Raw genomic sequence first — 17,033 nt, 5'->3', positions numbered from 1 at the left:
ATAAAATGGGCAAAGACATGAGCAAATAATTCAGGGAAAAAAATGTAAAAGCAACCTTTAAGGTCATCTGAAGATGTTCAACCTTGGACATCATTCTGACAGGCAAAAATGTAACAGCTTGACAATGCCCTCTGTTGAGAAGGTTACAGGGAACCAGGCACTCACACCCTGCTGATGAGAATGCAAAATGGAACATCTAGCAATATCTTAACAAAACTATATATGGAGTTCCCTCTTACCCAGCAATCCCATTTCTAAGAATTTACCATGAAATATACACCCAACACAAAAATATATTTGCACAAGGTTATTCTTTGATTCATGATTTCTAATTCTAAAATTTGGAACCAATCACAATGTCCATCATTACATCAGAGGCTGAGTAAACTATGGTACATCTACTAATGGGGTACCACGTAGTGGTCAAAAACAGAACAGGGAGATGAGATCTCTATGAACTGACATGTAATGATTTCTGGCATATTCTGTTAAGTTTTAAACAAGCAAAAAATAAGAGACTATACCTAATAAGTGTTTTATAGAAATAAGGGGGGAAATAAGAAAATATACATGGGTCTGCTTGTCTATGTTCACAGAAAAAAATCAAAAACCAATGATATTGGGCTAAGCACAGTGGCTCACACCTGTAATCCCAGCACTTTGGGAGGCCGAGGCAGGCAGATCACTTAAGGTAAGGAGTTCAAGACCACCTTGGCCAACTTGGTGAAACCCCGTCTCTACTAAAAAAAAAATACAAAAATTAGCCAGGCATGGTGCCGGATGCCTGTATCCCAGCTATTCGGGAGGCAGAGGCAGGAGAATTGCTTGAACCCAGGAGGCAGAGGTTGAGGTGAGCCAGGGTTGCGCCACTGCGGTCCAGCCTAGGCAACAGGACGGAATTCTGTCTCAAAAAAAAAAAAAAAAAAAACAATGATATTGCTGACCTACGAGAGGGAGGTGGGAATGGGCTAGGATTAGTGACATTTCTCTAAGTATATCTTTCTGTATAGTTTTGACTTTTGGAAACACGTTAATGTTTTACATACTCAAAAATAAAAAACAGGTTGGGCATGGTGGCTCACACCTGTAATCCCAGCACTTTGGGAGGCCGAGGTGGGCAGATTTACCTAAGGTCGGGAGTTTTGAGACCAGCCTGGCCAACATGGTGAAACCTCATCTCTACTAAAAATACAAAAATTATCCAGGCGTGGTGACAGGCACCTATAATCCCAGCTTCTCGGGAGGCTGAGTCAGGAGAATCACTTGAACCTGGGGGGCAGAGGTTGCAGCAAGCCGAGATCACACCACTACACTCCAGCCTGGGTAACAGAGCAAGATCCTGTCTCAAAAAAATAAAAGTAATAAAAATAATAATAATGAAATGCACAAGGATGAGGAAAAAACTAAAATAGAATACAACGGAAATGACTCTTACAGTATTTCATGAAAAATACTCACTCTGAAACTTGAACATGGTATTCTGACTATATACCGAGTTTAAAATAAAAAACTGCAAATACTGAACGCTAGGTAAAAGGCTTGTTTTTCGTGTGTACGTGTTTTTTTCAACTCTTATTTTAGGTTCAGGGGTACATGTGCTGGTGTGTTGTATCGGTAAACTCATGTCAAGAGGGTATGTTGTACAGATTATTTCATAATCCAGGTACTAAGCCCAGTACCCAATAGTTATTTTTTTCTGATCCTCTCCCTCCTCCCACTCTCCACCCTTGAGTAGACCCCAGTGTCTGCAGTTCCCCTCTTTGTGTCCATGTGTTCTCATTGTTTAGCTCCCACTTATAATTGAGAACGTGCGGTATTTGGTTTTCAGTTCCTGTGTTAGTTTACTAGTTTAGCTGGAGGATAAAGACCTCCAGCTCCATCCATGTTCCTGCAAAGGACGTGCTCTCATTCTGTTTTATGGCTGTATAGTATTCCATGGAGTATATGTACGTTTTCTTTATCCAATCTGCCACTGATGGGCATTTAGATTGATTCCATGTCTTTGCTAATGTGAATGGCACTGCAACGAACAAACACAAGCATATGTCTTTACAGTAGGACGATTTCTCTTCCTTTGAGTATCCACCCAACAATGGGATTGCTGGGTCAAATGGTAGTTCTGTTTCTAGCTCTTTGAAGAATCACCACACTGCTTTTCCTCAATGATTGAGTTGTATGGGTCCACAACTCTGAAACTATTTTCTGGTATTTTAGGGTAGAACAAACAAGTAAACACACTGAGATTAAGGAACTCACAATCTCACTGTTACAGAAGAGGTACACATATGGAAAAGAGAGACAAAGAACCCTGTGGTGCCACGCGGAAATGTAATGGGAGCTACCAGTATGTCATGGTGTTAATTTATAGATAAGAACATATGGACAGTACCTGAGGATATGAGCAACCAGAAAACAGAAACTGTATGCAACTGGAAACGTTTTCCATGATAAGCAAAACTGTTCCCAAAAGGAACAAAAGCACCGAACCTCCAGGGCCCAGCACTGGCCTAGAACATATGAGCACTGAAATGTGTTGACTGATTGAACGAGAAGAAGTTGTATCATCCGTAAGTACACAGAGAGTCCAGAAAGCCTCAGGTGATACAGCAAGCTTTGCTGGCATTCAACAAAAAACTCTGAGGTATCCGGGAAAAACATATATACTGATTACTTGGTATTCTGAAAAATAAAAATAGCCTGTGTGTGGGTATCTCTGTCTTTAGCTCTATTAGCAAATTACAACCCACATAAATAAGAAAAATATATTATTATACTCTAGAAATTACAACCCACATAAATAAGAAAAATATATTATTATACTCTAGAAGAAAACCAATGTTGTAAGTGAAATCTCACCAAAAATGTTGCTACTGTGAGGTACGCAAAAAAATGAAGTCACCAATGTGTTAAGTAAAGAATATACCTACCTGCAGCATATCATCCACCATAGTCAGTATATACTGAACCGTCTGTTCTTTGCAGATATGAGTCATCAGATTTATAAATGTTTTAGCACACTAAAAAATAATGAAATTAAGGTTATTGTTTTTATTTGCAAATACAACATTTCAATGGAACTTCAGTAAAACATTGTTTCTCTTTCATAAATTAGAATATAAATACTATTAACTAAAAAATTTTACTTACAGAAAACATATACCTCTTAGAAATATTGTGATGAAGTATGGAAGACCTTACTAGACTTGCATCAGCTTGTTAACATTTCTAGTGATAAGTTTCAGAATGTTTACTATATTTAAATAGATACACTGAGCCACTAATAACTCTTGATTACCAATGACAGCATAAAGTTATATAGGCAATCAAAAATTACAACTGGTTTTGAGTATTTTATTTGTTGTACTTAAAGGGAACAGAACACAAGAGCAACAAAAGTACGGGAGATTGGAATCAGAAGGCCCTGACTAGTCTCCATTCTATAGCGTATCAACTACATGACAACCTCTCCTTAATTAAATAAAAACTGGAGCCAACAATGTATTACCTACCAACTTCCCCAGGATTGTTGTAAGAATCAGACCAATTTGTATATGGACTCCTTTAGCCAGTGAGGCCTCCCTGATAGGCAGCAGAATTGGACCTTATTATGGGGCCAGGCTCTAAACTCAGCATATAAATCAAATAGGGTACAAATCAAAACACTCTATAAAATCCCTTAAATCACTCCCCAAAAAACATAGTTTTAAGTACTCAACATCATTCAGTAATAGGTTTGGAGTCATACATTGAAAAACTTCCCTACCCTAAGGATGTATAAATTAAAGTGTATTTCACTTGGTATTCATTCATTCATTCATTCAATAAATCCCCAATGTAACAAACAGTATGTGATAAAAATCATGCTATAAAAAAATAGAGACCTTATCAAAATCATACTCATCCTACAACTTACGCCTATCTATGAAACATGTCCTCCAGGGATAGACAGCCCACTCACCATACTGAATATAAAAAGTTAACAGTAACAAATAATTGGGTTTTTTAATCAAAACATTAAAGTGGAAACACTTTAACCTCTTTAAGCAAAAATAAAACAAAAAGATGTAAGTTGCCCAAGGTATTACTGTCAGAACTCTTTTCAGATATACTGCCATTTTGTTAGGATACTTCCTGGCAACTGCCGTATAAAAGGCCCATCACACCAGACACTGCTATTAAGAAAGAACTGTTTTTGTACACTTACTAAGAAACAAGTTTAAAAAAAAATGAGGGGAAAAAAAAAAAAAAGAAAGGGCTGTTTTAACTCCTAACTCCTTAAGGGAAAAGTCTTGTGTTATGAACATACATCCCCAGTCTCACCAGGCACATGGCAGGGACTCAGTGTGCATGTGCTCAACAAACAGTGAATGAGCTGCATGTTCCATTACACATGCAGTTGCGGTGGGGAAGCTTTTTCAAAGGATGACACCAAGAGCAGACATCACAAAAGAAAGGAAGAACTAGATTTCATTGTACAATGTAAACTTCAATATGGCAAAGAGCCCCATAAACCAAGTTAAAAATTCAACAAACAAGCTGAGGAAATATGGCATGCACAAAGCTGGTACACTTAAAACACAAAGGAATCTGACAAATCAGTAAGATTCATAAACACTTCCATAGAAAAGTAAATAAAAAACATAGAGCCATGTGTCACTTAACAATGGGGAAAGTTCTGAGAAATTCATCATTAGGCAATTTCCTTGTTGTGTGAACATCCTAGAGTGTACTTACACAAACCCAGATGGTAGTGTCTACTACAAACCTAGGCTATATGGTAGAACCCATGGCTCCACACCTGTACGGTATGTAACTATCCTGAATACTATAGGCAACTGTAACATAATGGTAAGTATTCTTGTGTCTAAACATAGTTAAACATAGAAAACGTGCAGTAAAAACATGGTAGTATAATCTTACAAGACCACTGTTGCATGCACAGTTCGACACTTACCAAAACATCCAAAACATCGTTATGTGGTCAGTGCATGACAGTATAGAAGCAATTGATATGGATACAAAAGGTGCCAAAAACCATCTGAAAATGTGTAACACTATTACGTTAAGACACTACCTTTTACCTATCGAAATGACCAAAAAATGAAAGGCTAGACCCAGAGTGGGTGCTGGAGCAGGGGCACGGGCCCTCTCACATACTGCTGGCAGGATCTGCAAAGTGGTACAATCTATCAAGAGGGCATTTTCATTATATCCAAACTCTCACATGCTCAAATAGTTTAATCAATAATTACACCTTTTTTTTTTTTTTTTTGTATTTTTAGTAGAGACGAAGTTTTACCATGTTGGCCAGGCTGTTTTCGAACTCCTGACCTCAAGTGATCTGCCCGCTTCAGTCTCCCAAAGTGCTGGGATTACAGGTGTGAGCCACTGCACCCAGCCAGATAATTGCACTTCTCAAATTAATTAAAAAGAGATTACTAACTATTCATCTCAAAACAGAAAAAAAAAAGGAAGCCAAAATATGCAACAGTATAGAATTAGTTTAGATCACGATGGTTTATCCATTAAATGGAAAATTACACAATGGAACTTTCCATAAATGGGACATAATAATAAATTAATTATTTTAAATACCACAGAAATATCTTTACAGGCATGGTAGGAGAGGGAAGAATATACAATCAAATGAAAAGAATAAAGATATGTACATATCACCCCTTTTTGTAAAAAGTTCACATTTATAGAAATAAGTGTGTAAGTTATTTTACACACAGAAAAATATTTAGAGAGGTATACACTAAATGTTAACAAGCCACCTTGAACAGAGCAATATTAAGTAGAATAACTTTTTTCTTTTGCTTAATAGTATTTTATTTTTCTACAATAAACTTACCATGAAAGAAGGTAAAACATCAACATATGTAACTAAACATTTTAAACTACTATATAAAAAAATACTCCACAACACTTCAAAGATACATAGTAAAAAAGGAACTATGTTTGCTATAAATGTGGCAAACAGTAATAGATTTTGATGTAAAAAGACTGTTTATCAAAAAGTAACAAAACCTTATAGATTAAAATAAAAAGAATGCCCACCCAAAAACATTTTCAAAGGACATAAAATACTTAATAAATCAATGGGAAAATAACGTAATCCCATGTCATCAAAGTGATATCCCTTTTAACTTAGCAAATTCAAAGATTTTCAATTATATTAGGTATTTCAAACATTACCAGTAAGAATCCCAAGTGGAAAAAAATCCCTAAAAAAAGTTAAGCAACTTTTAAAACTTAATATACTCTGAAACAGTAATTTCCTTTCCAGAAATCTGCCTTCTATGTGTATATGCTAACAAAATATTCAGAAATACAGAAAAGGATGAAGGTAAACATACTCAATATAACGTTTTTTTCCAAATTAACAAAAAAACTGGAAGTCACTTATAATCACTAAGATTTTTCTAAACTTTTGGATGACACGGGGAAGTATTCATTATATAATGTTTATTGATCACCTGGCTGCCTTCAGTTTGAAGCATCTCTTGCTTCTCTTCAGGGCTTCGTTTCATTTCAAACCTCTGAATAAACTCACAATCTTCAGCAGAAATCATCTGTCCCCTAGAAAGTAAGAATAAGATGTTTCGTTCAGTAAGAGATCAATATGTAAGCAAGTGATAGAGGAACTTTCAGTCTTTCTCTTCTCTCCTTGGCAGCAAACCACAAGGGCTGACGCAATGGCCCTGGCATCAGACAGACTTGGATTCAATGCTTAGTTTCACCACAAATAAGACAGTGTGAACTCTCTGGAACCTGAATTAATTTATCCGCAAAATGCGAACAACAATCACATTGCCTCTAAGGGGCTGTATTGAGGATAAAATTATATTCACATAAGGTGGTTAGTAGCATGTGGCAAATAGTAGGCACTCAGTAAAATGTCACCTCTCAGCATTACCCAGTGTCTCACCCTTATTCCCCCTCTCAAGCCAAACAACTGACATGGCTATCTAATTTATCAAGTTCAAAGCCACTTTATATGAATTTCTATGGCCATTTTTCTCTAGTATATTCTTTCCCTCCAGACGGGGGGGAAAAAAAAAAAAAACTGATTTTCCTCCTCTCTGGAAAATAACTCTCCATCCTGACCCCACACTCTCCTATTTTCCTCCATCTCTTCCAGGGGTCACTTCATCACTGGCTCTTCACCCTTCAAGGCTCCTCCCCAGCACTCAATCACTGAACTCTTGCTTTTGATTTCCAAACTCCTTCCTGTGAGAGATTCAATCAAGAGTCCCATCTTCCCTCCCTCCCAATCATCTCCACTGTCTTCTACCTCCAGAGACAGTCTTACCATTTTCAAATTCAGCATCATCTTCCTGTCATCTTCCCTGTCATCCCCAGTGAAGATGATATCCTGCTGTCATCTTCCCCAGTGGTGATGATGCTGAATTTGAAAATGGTAAGACTATCTCTGGAGGTAGAAGAAACACAGCTCAACCTTCCCAACTTCTCCACTCCTCAGGGACTCAAACTACCATAGGCAAACCCCCATCCTAATCTCTAAATACAAACCCTTCCTTGTCTAAAAGCTGTGTCAGCAGAACAGCCTTGCTAGCCCCCCGTAAGACTCTGGGCACTGCACGATTCATTCAAGTCAACTCCTTTAAGCCACCAGTGTGGTAGGAAAAGCACAGCATTTGAGTCAATATGGGGAAGAGCTCCAGTTCCAGGCGCGAAAGCTTAGCAAGTCACTATACATCTGACCACTATTCACACCAGTAAAACAGCAACTATGAAACTATCTGCCCCAGTCCACTAGGTGGTTATGCAGATTAAATGAAAAAATATAAGAAAAAGCACTTGCTGTATATTAGAACATGGGTAAGAGCAAGTGTAAAGTTAAAAACTTTTGTAACATATTTTCCTGTTGAAACACCAATATAGTTTTTTTGGTTTTTTGTTTGTTTGTTTTTGAGATGGAGTCTCACTCTGTTGTCAGGCTGGAGTGCAGTGGCGCAATCTCAGCTCACTGCAACCTCCGCCTCCTGGGTTCAAGCCATTCTCCTGCCTCAGCCTCCCGAGTGGCTGGGACTACAGGCTCATGCCACCAAGCCCAGCTAATTTTTGTATTTTTAGCAGAAACGGGGTTTCACCATATTGGCCAGGCTGCTCTCGAACTCCTGATCTCGTGATCCACCTGCCTCAGCCTCCCAAAGTGCTGGGATTGCAGGTGTGAGCCACTGCACCCGACCCCAATATAGTTTTTAACTCAGTAGTTTAAAAAATTGTCCCTCCTCTCCTTAGCCCAAATATTTTGAGCGACTGGTACTCTATGAAACCCATTCAGAGAAACACTGAATGTAAAGCAGGTTCCCGCTATGCACAGTTAGGCTGGGTGCAGTGGCTCATGCCTGTAATCCCAGCACTTTGAGAGGCCAAGATGGGGGGATCCCTTGAACACAGGAGTTTAAGACAAGCCTGGGCAAAACAGTGAGATCCTCATCTCTACAAAAAATAAAGTAACAAAATAAGTTGGGTGTGGTGGCACACTCCTGTAGTACCAGCTACTTGGGAGGCTGGGGCAGGAGGATCACTTGAGCCCAGAAGGCAGAAGTTGCAGTGAGCTGAAATTATATCACTGCACTCCAGTTTGGGTGACACAGTGAGACCCTGTCTCAAAAAAAAAAAAAAGCATAGTTATAGAAGGATGGCCCACTTCCAGAGCTGCCTTGGGTCAGGCTCCCAGCGCTGAGCCCTGAGATGAAGATTCACGTACAAGTGACTTATGAAAGAAGAGCCCCCAGGAGAGGCCAGGGAAAGCATGGAGGGCACAGGACACTGAAGCAAAAAAAACTCAGCAGGATTCAAGCAAAGAACCCAGGATAGCTTTCCCTGAGCCCACAGGAGAGCCTGGTAAGGTGAGGCACTCAGAACTGTTCCCTCCCCAAGAAAAGGGACCTGAACTTGCACATGTCCTGCTACTTCTACCCTTAATCCCACCCTCTTCCAAAGAAGACCTTGATTATTACACATTCAAAAATCTATCAGTGTCCCTTCTGGGTTTTGTACACACCACTGCTATATGCCAAATTGTTTTGTATAGTTCAAATTTGCTTCCGGACTTTATACTTCACTGTTCTGTCCTCTTATATCAATTTCACAGTTTTAAGCACTGTAACTTTGTTTTCACACATGCTTATATTTTAACATTTTTAAACTATTCTCAAGCATTTGTTTTTTTCAACAATTTCTTAATTACCAACCCAAAGGAGAATTTTGTCTTTCTAGATCTCTCTGAGGCAGGTGATACTATGACTATGTCTTGACACTCTCTTCCTTAGCTTCCAGATTCTTCGCATCCCACTGAAGTCACTCATCTTCACTGCCCCCTGCACCTCAGCTACTATGAAACGCTCTCCTCATTTCTCACTCCACCTCCTGCACTGAACTCTGGCACGATCTCCCCCAGTCCCCACTCATCTCCTCCCACAGATGGCAGAGGCACTCCAGACCCTACAGGCACAGAACTGAGATTGTTAATCCCAACGGCTAGAAGTTGGAAGCAAAAATAGACATTTTGCCCACTTTCCATTCTGCCTAAGCACTTCACATACCAGTCAGGGAAAAAAGCACTCTGCACCCTGGGGTAGACTAAGATAACAAGGTCATCCAGTCTAGATCTGGCCCCAAAATAAATGAAATGTTGAGCATACCCATAACCCAGAACTCCCCAGATGAAAGCAATTTTACCCCTACATTTTGCTATGCTGATATGTAAAGAGATGTCACAACCTCTGTGAAGAAAATCATGTCAAAAGGTGGTGGTTTTTCTACCATGAAGAAGGTATACCATGAAGGCTACACTTGGTAACCTTATAATTTTGCAGCTTTCTTTTCCATTTAAATAACTGTTTCTTATTTGTCAAGCCACTCGCTAACCTTCTTCTTTCCTTGTTTAAGTTATTTTCTCTCTGGGTCTTCCTTTGACATTTCCATAATCCAGCAGGTTCGGGGCTCTGGTGTCTTCTATAATGACCCACAGCTAATCAGGCACCAGATCTAAGAATCTTCCCCTTAAAACTACTCTCCTCTCTACTTCCCTGCCTCTGAAGTAGCTCAGCACTAGGACAACCTTCCACCAGTGGATTTCCCTGCTTCCAATCCAACCTTCTTCAAAACCATCTTCTTACCTACTACCAGGGGGCCTTCTCAAGTATATATGGGGTCATATTATTCCCTTTGGACTGTGAGTTCTACCTAGCACTTAGGCAGAGGCATTCAGTAAAAATATTTAAAGTCAATTGATTAATTAAAACCTATATAATCATGCACGTGTTACTTAACCTATCTGAACAGTTATCTACTTATCTTTAAAAGAGAATAGAACAGAAGCCAGCATGGTGGCTCACGCCTGTAATCCCAGCACTTTGGGAGACCGAGCTGGATGGATCACCTGAGGTCAGGAGTTCGAGACCAGCCTGGCCAACATAGTGAAACTCTGTCTCTACTAAAAATACAAAAATTAGCCGGGTGTGGTGGCAGGTGCCTGTAATCCCAGCTACTCGGGAGGCTGAGGCAGGAGAATCACTTGAACCCGAGAGGCGGAGGTTGCAGTTAGCCGAGAACGCGTCATTATACTCCAGCCTGGGTGACAAGAGTGAAACTCCGTTTCAAAAAAAAAAGAGAGAATAGGATAGAAAAACCTATGTCACTGTATTTCTATGAAAATGTTAAATAGGATGTTAGTGACCAAGCATGTTACATCCTTTTCCAAATACTCATCTCCACCAATTCCTGATAAGCACAATACTCCATTCATAATTTAGTCAACTAATATTAACTGGCAGCCTGCTACGTGCCAGGCACCTTTAAGAACAGTTGACACAGCAATAAATTAGAGACCCCTCTTTTGAGCCTGCACTCCAGTGAGGAAAACAGAAAATACGCAAATACAAAAACAAATAATCTTGAAAACACACACACACATTATAATGCTGAGGCTGTAAATGCTATGAAAAAAAAAAACCAGTCCAGGTAGAGGGTTTGTGAGATCGCCTATGCAGTCACACGAATCAAGTGAGTGAAGAGACCAAAGAATCTAAGGGTGGAACTTCTGGAGAGACAGACACACAGGTCCAAGGAGCTGAAGTTTGCTATGTGAGGAAGATCAAGAAGGCGGGAGCTAGAGAGCTGTGAGTGAGGCGGCATGATCAGACCTGTATTTTTTTGAAATCACTCTTGCAGTTCTGTGAAGAATTGCTCCTACTGAGGCAGCAAGGATAGCAGAGAGAGAGAGCAGGCAACAGGCAATAACAACAGAGCACATGCGAGGGGAACACAACAGGCACAAGGCAGGAGCTGCAGACAAAGGGGTATACTCAGATTCGAGGAATCTTTTGGACACAGAGCTGGAAGAATGTGTTGATGGGTTGAACATGGACTGTGAACAAAAGGGAAGAAACAAGGATGGCCCCAAGGTTTCTGGCCTCCAAAGCTGGTAAGTAAAGAAGCCTGGAGAGAGCCACACTGAACCACCTGAAACTCCTAAGCACTGCATGTCTTCCCAGGCCTCAGCTCCCTGCCTGGACTTCCCTTCCTGGATAACTCCAGCTGTTTTTCGGCCTGGACAACTCCTGTTACTGTCTTTTTTTTTTTTTTTTTTTTGAGTCAGAGTCTTGCTCTGTTGCCCACACTGGAGTGCAGTGGTGTGACTTTGGCTCACTGCAACCTCCGCCTCCTGGGTTCAAGCGATTCTCCTGCCTCAGCCTCCCAAGCAGCTGGGATTACAGGCACCTGCCACCACACCTGGCTAATTTTTTTGTATTTTTAGTAGAGACGAGGTTTCACTGTGTTGGCCAGGCTGGTCTCAAACTCCTGATCTCAGATGATCCACCCACCTTGGCCCCCCAAAGGGCTGGGATTACAGGTGTCAGCCACTGTGCCTGGCCTCCTGTGAGTGTCTTTATGCCTGAGTGTCTGAGAAAACTCCCCTAATACTCCCAGAATTTATTAGCTCCCACTTTTTGCTGTGTATTTCCTTTTGTTGTAAATATATATACTTTATATATTTCTCTCTTAACATTTAGCACAATTTGTTATTTAATGTGCTAAAAGTCTGTTTCCTTATGAGATTTAAACTCATGAGCAAGGATGGTATTTTATAATTCTTGTATCCTCAAGGTATAGTTTTACCAGATTCCAGTTTGACTAGAACACAGCCATACACATTCATTTATGTACCATCTATTTATTAAGAAAAAGTTTAATCAAATATAAATGCATGTTTCAAATATTGTATTTTCATAATAATATGTTAATTTGTGAAGGGCAAAAGTATATTGGGCTCTCGACACTGGGGGATGCTTCCACAGGTCTTATTATTTCAGTATAGACTGTGATAGAAGATTCACTGATTCTCCCTGTGTTGGTTCCAGCCCCCAACAATCTGTAAGCTCTTTTACGAGAGACACATTTCACACCCACTAGTGCTCACACGTCAACAGGCTCAACAGGCCCACAGTTAACACTTGGCGAACACTTGCCCACAGACCTACAGGGTGAGGGGTTTTACAAAAGAAATTTGTGAGATGGACAACAGAACAAAAGACAGATACATAGGAAAAACGGAAAATACAACATAAGTCATAGACCATGGGTAATGAAGAACAGAAATAAACCAATTTTAAAAACTCCATGTAACTAAAAACATTCCAAACACCAATGTTGGGGGAGCTCTGGCCAGTCCACCAGTGCTTTATGATCAACAATATTATTCTATGTAGGCTATAAGCAGACCCAGACTTTATAAACATAAAACTCCCTGTCCTCTAGTCTAAATGCACTCTGGACTAAATAAATTAAGAAACAGAGCTCAGAATCCTAATTTCACAGGGAATTTAAACAATTACACAGACGGTGATGAACAGAGAAAACATCAGTAAGTCTCCCCCATTCCTGTCCTTCAGTCAGCGGCCCCACAATAACCCAGTTCCTTAAAGTAGGAATCTAGAAGTCATCCGAGACTTCTCTTTCACCCCCACACATCAAATCAATCACTAAGACTCTCAAATCTATCCAGTTCTGTCTATTCCAATACCTTAATTACTCTAGGCTTATCACCTACAAACTCAACTCACCCTTTATGCTGCTGGTAGAACAATTCAATCAAGAGGCAGATATGGTCTTCTAACTCCCAGCTACAAGATTCATTGGTTTCCAACACCTACAGCTCCTTGGAAAATGGTGAATTATCTCAAAAAGAGGGCTCTGGGACACACACTCCTACCTGCATTCTATCATTTTCATCTGTTTTACATGCTGACTTCACATCAATCATGGGTTTCACAGCTTAAAAATCAGCTTGAAAAGCACTGACTGACAGGATCAAGTCCAAACTCCTTCCAACCACACACCCACACACAGCACCTTCATGATCGGCCGCTGGCTGCCTCTCTAGCCTCAGCTCTCTGCATTGCTTGCCTCCAAAACATGTATGACTCCCACCCAGTGTGCTGTTTTTGCTTCCCTGCCTTTGCTCCCAGTATCTGTTCTATTCCCAAGGCTGCTCCTACTTGCCACATGGCTAAACACCTGTCATCCTCAAACACTCAGTTCAGGGACCAGCCCCTTCAGGAAAATTTCCAGGGGGTAGAATTAGTTGTCTTTTTTATGTGCACTTGCCAGTCCCTGTGGATCTTTCTATTACCGCAGTTAACACTGAATTAGGGCCGGGCGCGGTGGCTCACACCTGTAATCCCAGCACTTTGGGAGACGAAGGTGGGGCAGATCACGAGGTCAGGAGTTTGAGACCAGCCTGACCAACATGGTGAAACCCCGTCTCTACTAAAAATACAAAAAAATTAGGCAGGCGAGGTGTCTGGTGCCTGTAATCCCAGCTACTCAGGAGACTGAGGAAGGAGAATCACTTGAATCCGGGAGGCAGAGGATGCAGTGAGCCAAGACCACCCCACTCCAGCCTGGGCAACAGAGCGAGACTCCATCTCAAAAACAGAAAAAAAAATACTGAATTAAAATGATCCATTAATATATCTGACTTCCCTACTAGAGCTTTAGTTCCTCTAGGGATAGCACTCTATATAGAACTTTTGTAGCCTCAAAGCCTGGAAAAATGCCTCAAACTTGGTAGGTAATCAATAAATGTTTGATAAGTGATTAAATTAACAGAAATTAAAGGATCATTTTTGTACATTATATATCCCTCCTGCAACAATACAAACTATTAATACTAATATAAAATTAACACTAATATAAAACTACAGATTCCTCAATCTGTTTTTCAAAATGCATATGCAAATCTGAACTGAATTCCTTGGTAACTCAGTTATAAATATACCAAAATAAATATGAAGTCAATAAAATATGGTCAAGAATACATGAATGCTCACTTTACAGATAAATACAAACTACTGAAACACCAGCACATTAAATATTAACACACGAAAGAAAGAAGGGGGAACTAAAACTTATTGTATTCAACATACTAATGCTTGTATTCTACTGTGCTAATACTTTAAATACATTATTTCAGCAACAAGCCTGTGGGGTGTGTCTCCCCATTTCACATTTTACTTTATTGAGCCTCAGAGAAGTGATTTGCTTAAGATCACCAAACTAATATCAAGAACCAAAACTCAAACCTAGGCCTCTCAACTCAAATATGTATGCTTCTTACTAGTTGTATGCATCACTCTAAAAAGGCCACCTGCCCCCATGCTGATTGCCAGGGCATGTAAGACCAGTCTAACAGGTTTTGCCCCTTATCCCCTTCCTCCCCCCATAGCCCAAGGACATTCCTCCTATGTTTCCCACTCATTCAAAAAGTACTTCCCCAGGCAGTCAGGGAAGGTCAAAAGCACTATGAGCAGCTCTGCTTCCCCACAACGGCGCCAGGCTGTTTCCACCCCACTACACTTAACTCCCCAAGACAGCTAATTATTCTGAGGAGGAAGTGTTTCTTCCATATTTATCAGTATTTTCCCAGCATTTCTCTCATAGAAGCATGACCATGAAAAAGTCTGATACAAAAGCATATGACTGTCCATGATTCACAGTAAATTGGTACTTACTGAAGATAGGATTGCCAGTTCACTTTGTTTGCACGAACTTCTGCAGCCTTGGCAGCAATAATGTTGGTTGGGACAGCAGCATCCACAGCACCTCTGATATCCATTTTGGTCATCTAAACTTCGTAATCTTGAATGTCTTTCAACAAATCTTCAATTTAGATGCAAAGTAAAATCAGAATACTAGGTGTTTCTTTTTCTTACAACTATTGTTATTGTGACTATGAATATCATGATCACTTTAATCTCCCCAGGCATTCAACTCAAAATATTAAATGTCCTAAGTCTGAAAGTATCATTATATTTCAAATCTTGTCCACTGCTCCATAAAAGAGTTCTTTAGGCTTTTGCTTTTCTACAAAAAATTTTTTCATTATTGGCACTAACATTGCAGTAAGATATTTAAAGTAATCACTTAATAAACTGAAATCAGAAATCAGGATTAAATAGAATAGGTATAAATATGGGAAAAGCTGTAAATTTATACAATTGTGGTTAACTTTTCTCAAAGAGAAACAATAAAAATATGAATAGTACAGATAAGACTAGCTACCTTATAAACATTTACTAAGCATCATTTTGAAGTGGCACATTAAAAATTCTGAATTCTTTCGAAAATTACTCAAATTAAAATAAAGTAAGAACGTAACTTCTTAGAAGACAATGTTTTCCTTTTCAAATAAAATTCATAGTATTTACAAAATCAAAATTCAGAGAGAAATTTTTAGAACAAATACCTTTTACAATTTAGGTAAGCCAACAATGGAGGTCTGGCCGGACGCAAGAACCTACAGTAATGTAATTCTCACTCCTAAACTTCCAGATACAAACGACTGATTTTAACACAACGCAAAATATAGGTTGCCACTTGCAAAATATAAATTCATGGCCATGGCCACAAAGAAGTTAAAATCCAAAATTCTATTCCGGGTTCCCAATGATCTTAATCAATCTGGAACTTAATCTCTGTATCTGAAGATTTGCTGCATAAACAATCCTGGGCAGTGCGGAACCACAGGGCCCAGGAAAAAACAGGCTTCAACCGGGTCAGGCTGGAACTCTGCAGCCAAGGAGGCTCAGGCCCAGCAGCCCGTTCTGGGGTAGCTCAAGGTGTCTCTGGACAATTACCTAAGTCCCTGAACTACTTGCACCCCCAGCGAGCCAGGGCCGTGGCCCAGTCCTGGAGAAGGTATAATTTTTACCCCTCCCCCTCCACTCTCCGGTCCGCCGCTCACGTTTCTTCCCTCTGCAAGAAAGGCTCCAGAATTTCGTTTAATAAACCTGGTTGAGGCCTGGAAGAAAAGCAATCTGGCAACCGGGGGCCGAAGGAGAGGACCAAGCGGCGAGAAACCAGCACGCACCAGGCAAGCTGGAGAAACTGCAAGAGTCGCCTGATCTGGTCTGGAGCCTGAGACCAAACAACCGAGGAAGGCCTTACCTCGCGAATTCTCGGGACCCCACAATGCACCCAAAGCTGGCACGTAGGGTAGTCAGGGGCGCCGGCGCCACAGCCGGGCTGAGGCGCCGAGTCAGAGCCAAGTCGGCGTTTCCTGTCAGGTCCGAAGGTCTGAGCAGCGGCAGGAGACTCCGGGAGCGAAAGTGAAGCGGTTCCCGCACCAAGGAGACGTTGAGGACCGCACAGGTAGAAGGAAGCTGGCGCGGCCGCAGTAGAATGACAGAGGCACCGCTCACGTGATCGGAGGCACGTGACTGCTGCGGAAGGCGGAAGCTGGGAGAGTCCAAAGCAGCCGGAGGAGGGGCGGGCGCTGCGGCGGGGCTTTTTAGGTGCGGGCAACTGGAGCGCAGGAGTCCGTGACTTGGGTCCGGGAGCGACGCAAGGCTCGGGCCCCAGCCAGCCAGGGCAGGTGGGAGGCGGCGAGCGTGGCGGGTACGCTAAGACCCGCCGACCCCAGACCCAGCGCCTCGCCTAGCGGAGGCCGAGGACTTCCGTCCGGAAGCAGCTAGCAGAGGCCAAAACTCTCTTAA

General features: G+C 41.0%; 1 protein-coding gene across 5 annotated transcripts in view; it reads right to left on the bottom strand.

Moving 5' to 3' along the window:
- Positions 1 to 16,762, bottom strand: part of ATP6V1H (ATPase, H+ transporting, lysosomal 50/57kDa, V1 subunit H) — a 121,714-nt gene extending 104,952 nt beyond the window's left edge. For 2 of the 5 annotated variants that reach the window (XM_011998110.1, XM_011998112.1), the window contains exons 1-4: positions 16,486 to 16,762; positions 15,051 to 15,198; positions 6,480 to 6,582; positions 2,928 to 3,017 (exon numbers count right to left, since the gene is read on the bottom strand). In XM_011998110.1, the coding sequence (XP_011853500.1) occupies positions 2,928 to 3,017; positions 6,480 to 6,582; positions 15,051 to 15,163 (306 nt within the window). In that variant the 5' untranslated portion in view covers positions 15,164 to 15,198; positions 16,486 to 16,762. Of the gene's footprint in view, positions 1 to 2,927; positions 3,018 to 6,479; positions 6,583 to 13,100; positions 13,438 to 15,050; positions 15,199 to 16,328 lie in introns of those variants that run through there. The other 3 variants (XM_011998114.1, XM_011998111.1, XM_011998113.1) reach the window with 3 other exon arrangements.
- Positions 16,763 to 17,033: the final 271 nt, after the last annotated feature.

The sequence above is a fragment of the Mandrillus leucophaeus genome, unplaced genomic scaffold, assembly GCF_000951045.1.
Source record: "Mandrillus leucophaeus isolate KB7577 unplaced genomic scaffold, Mleu.le_1.0 Scaffold556, whole genome shotgun sequence".
Lineage (NCBI taxonomy): Eukaryota > Metazoa > Chordata > Mammalia > Primates > Cercopithecidae > Mandrillus > Mandrillus leucophaeus.
Note: the sequence above shows the minus strand (reverse complement) of the source record. Positions and strands in the feature narration are given on the sequence as shown.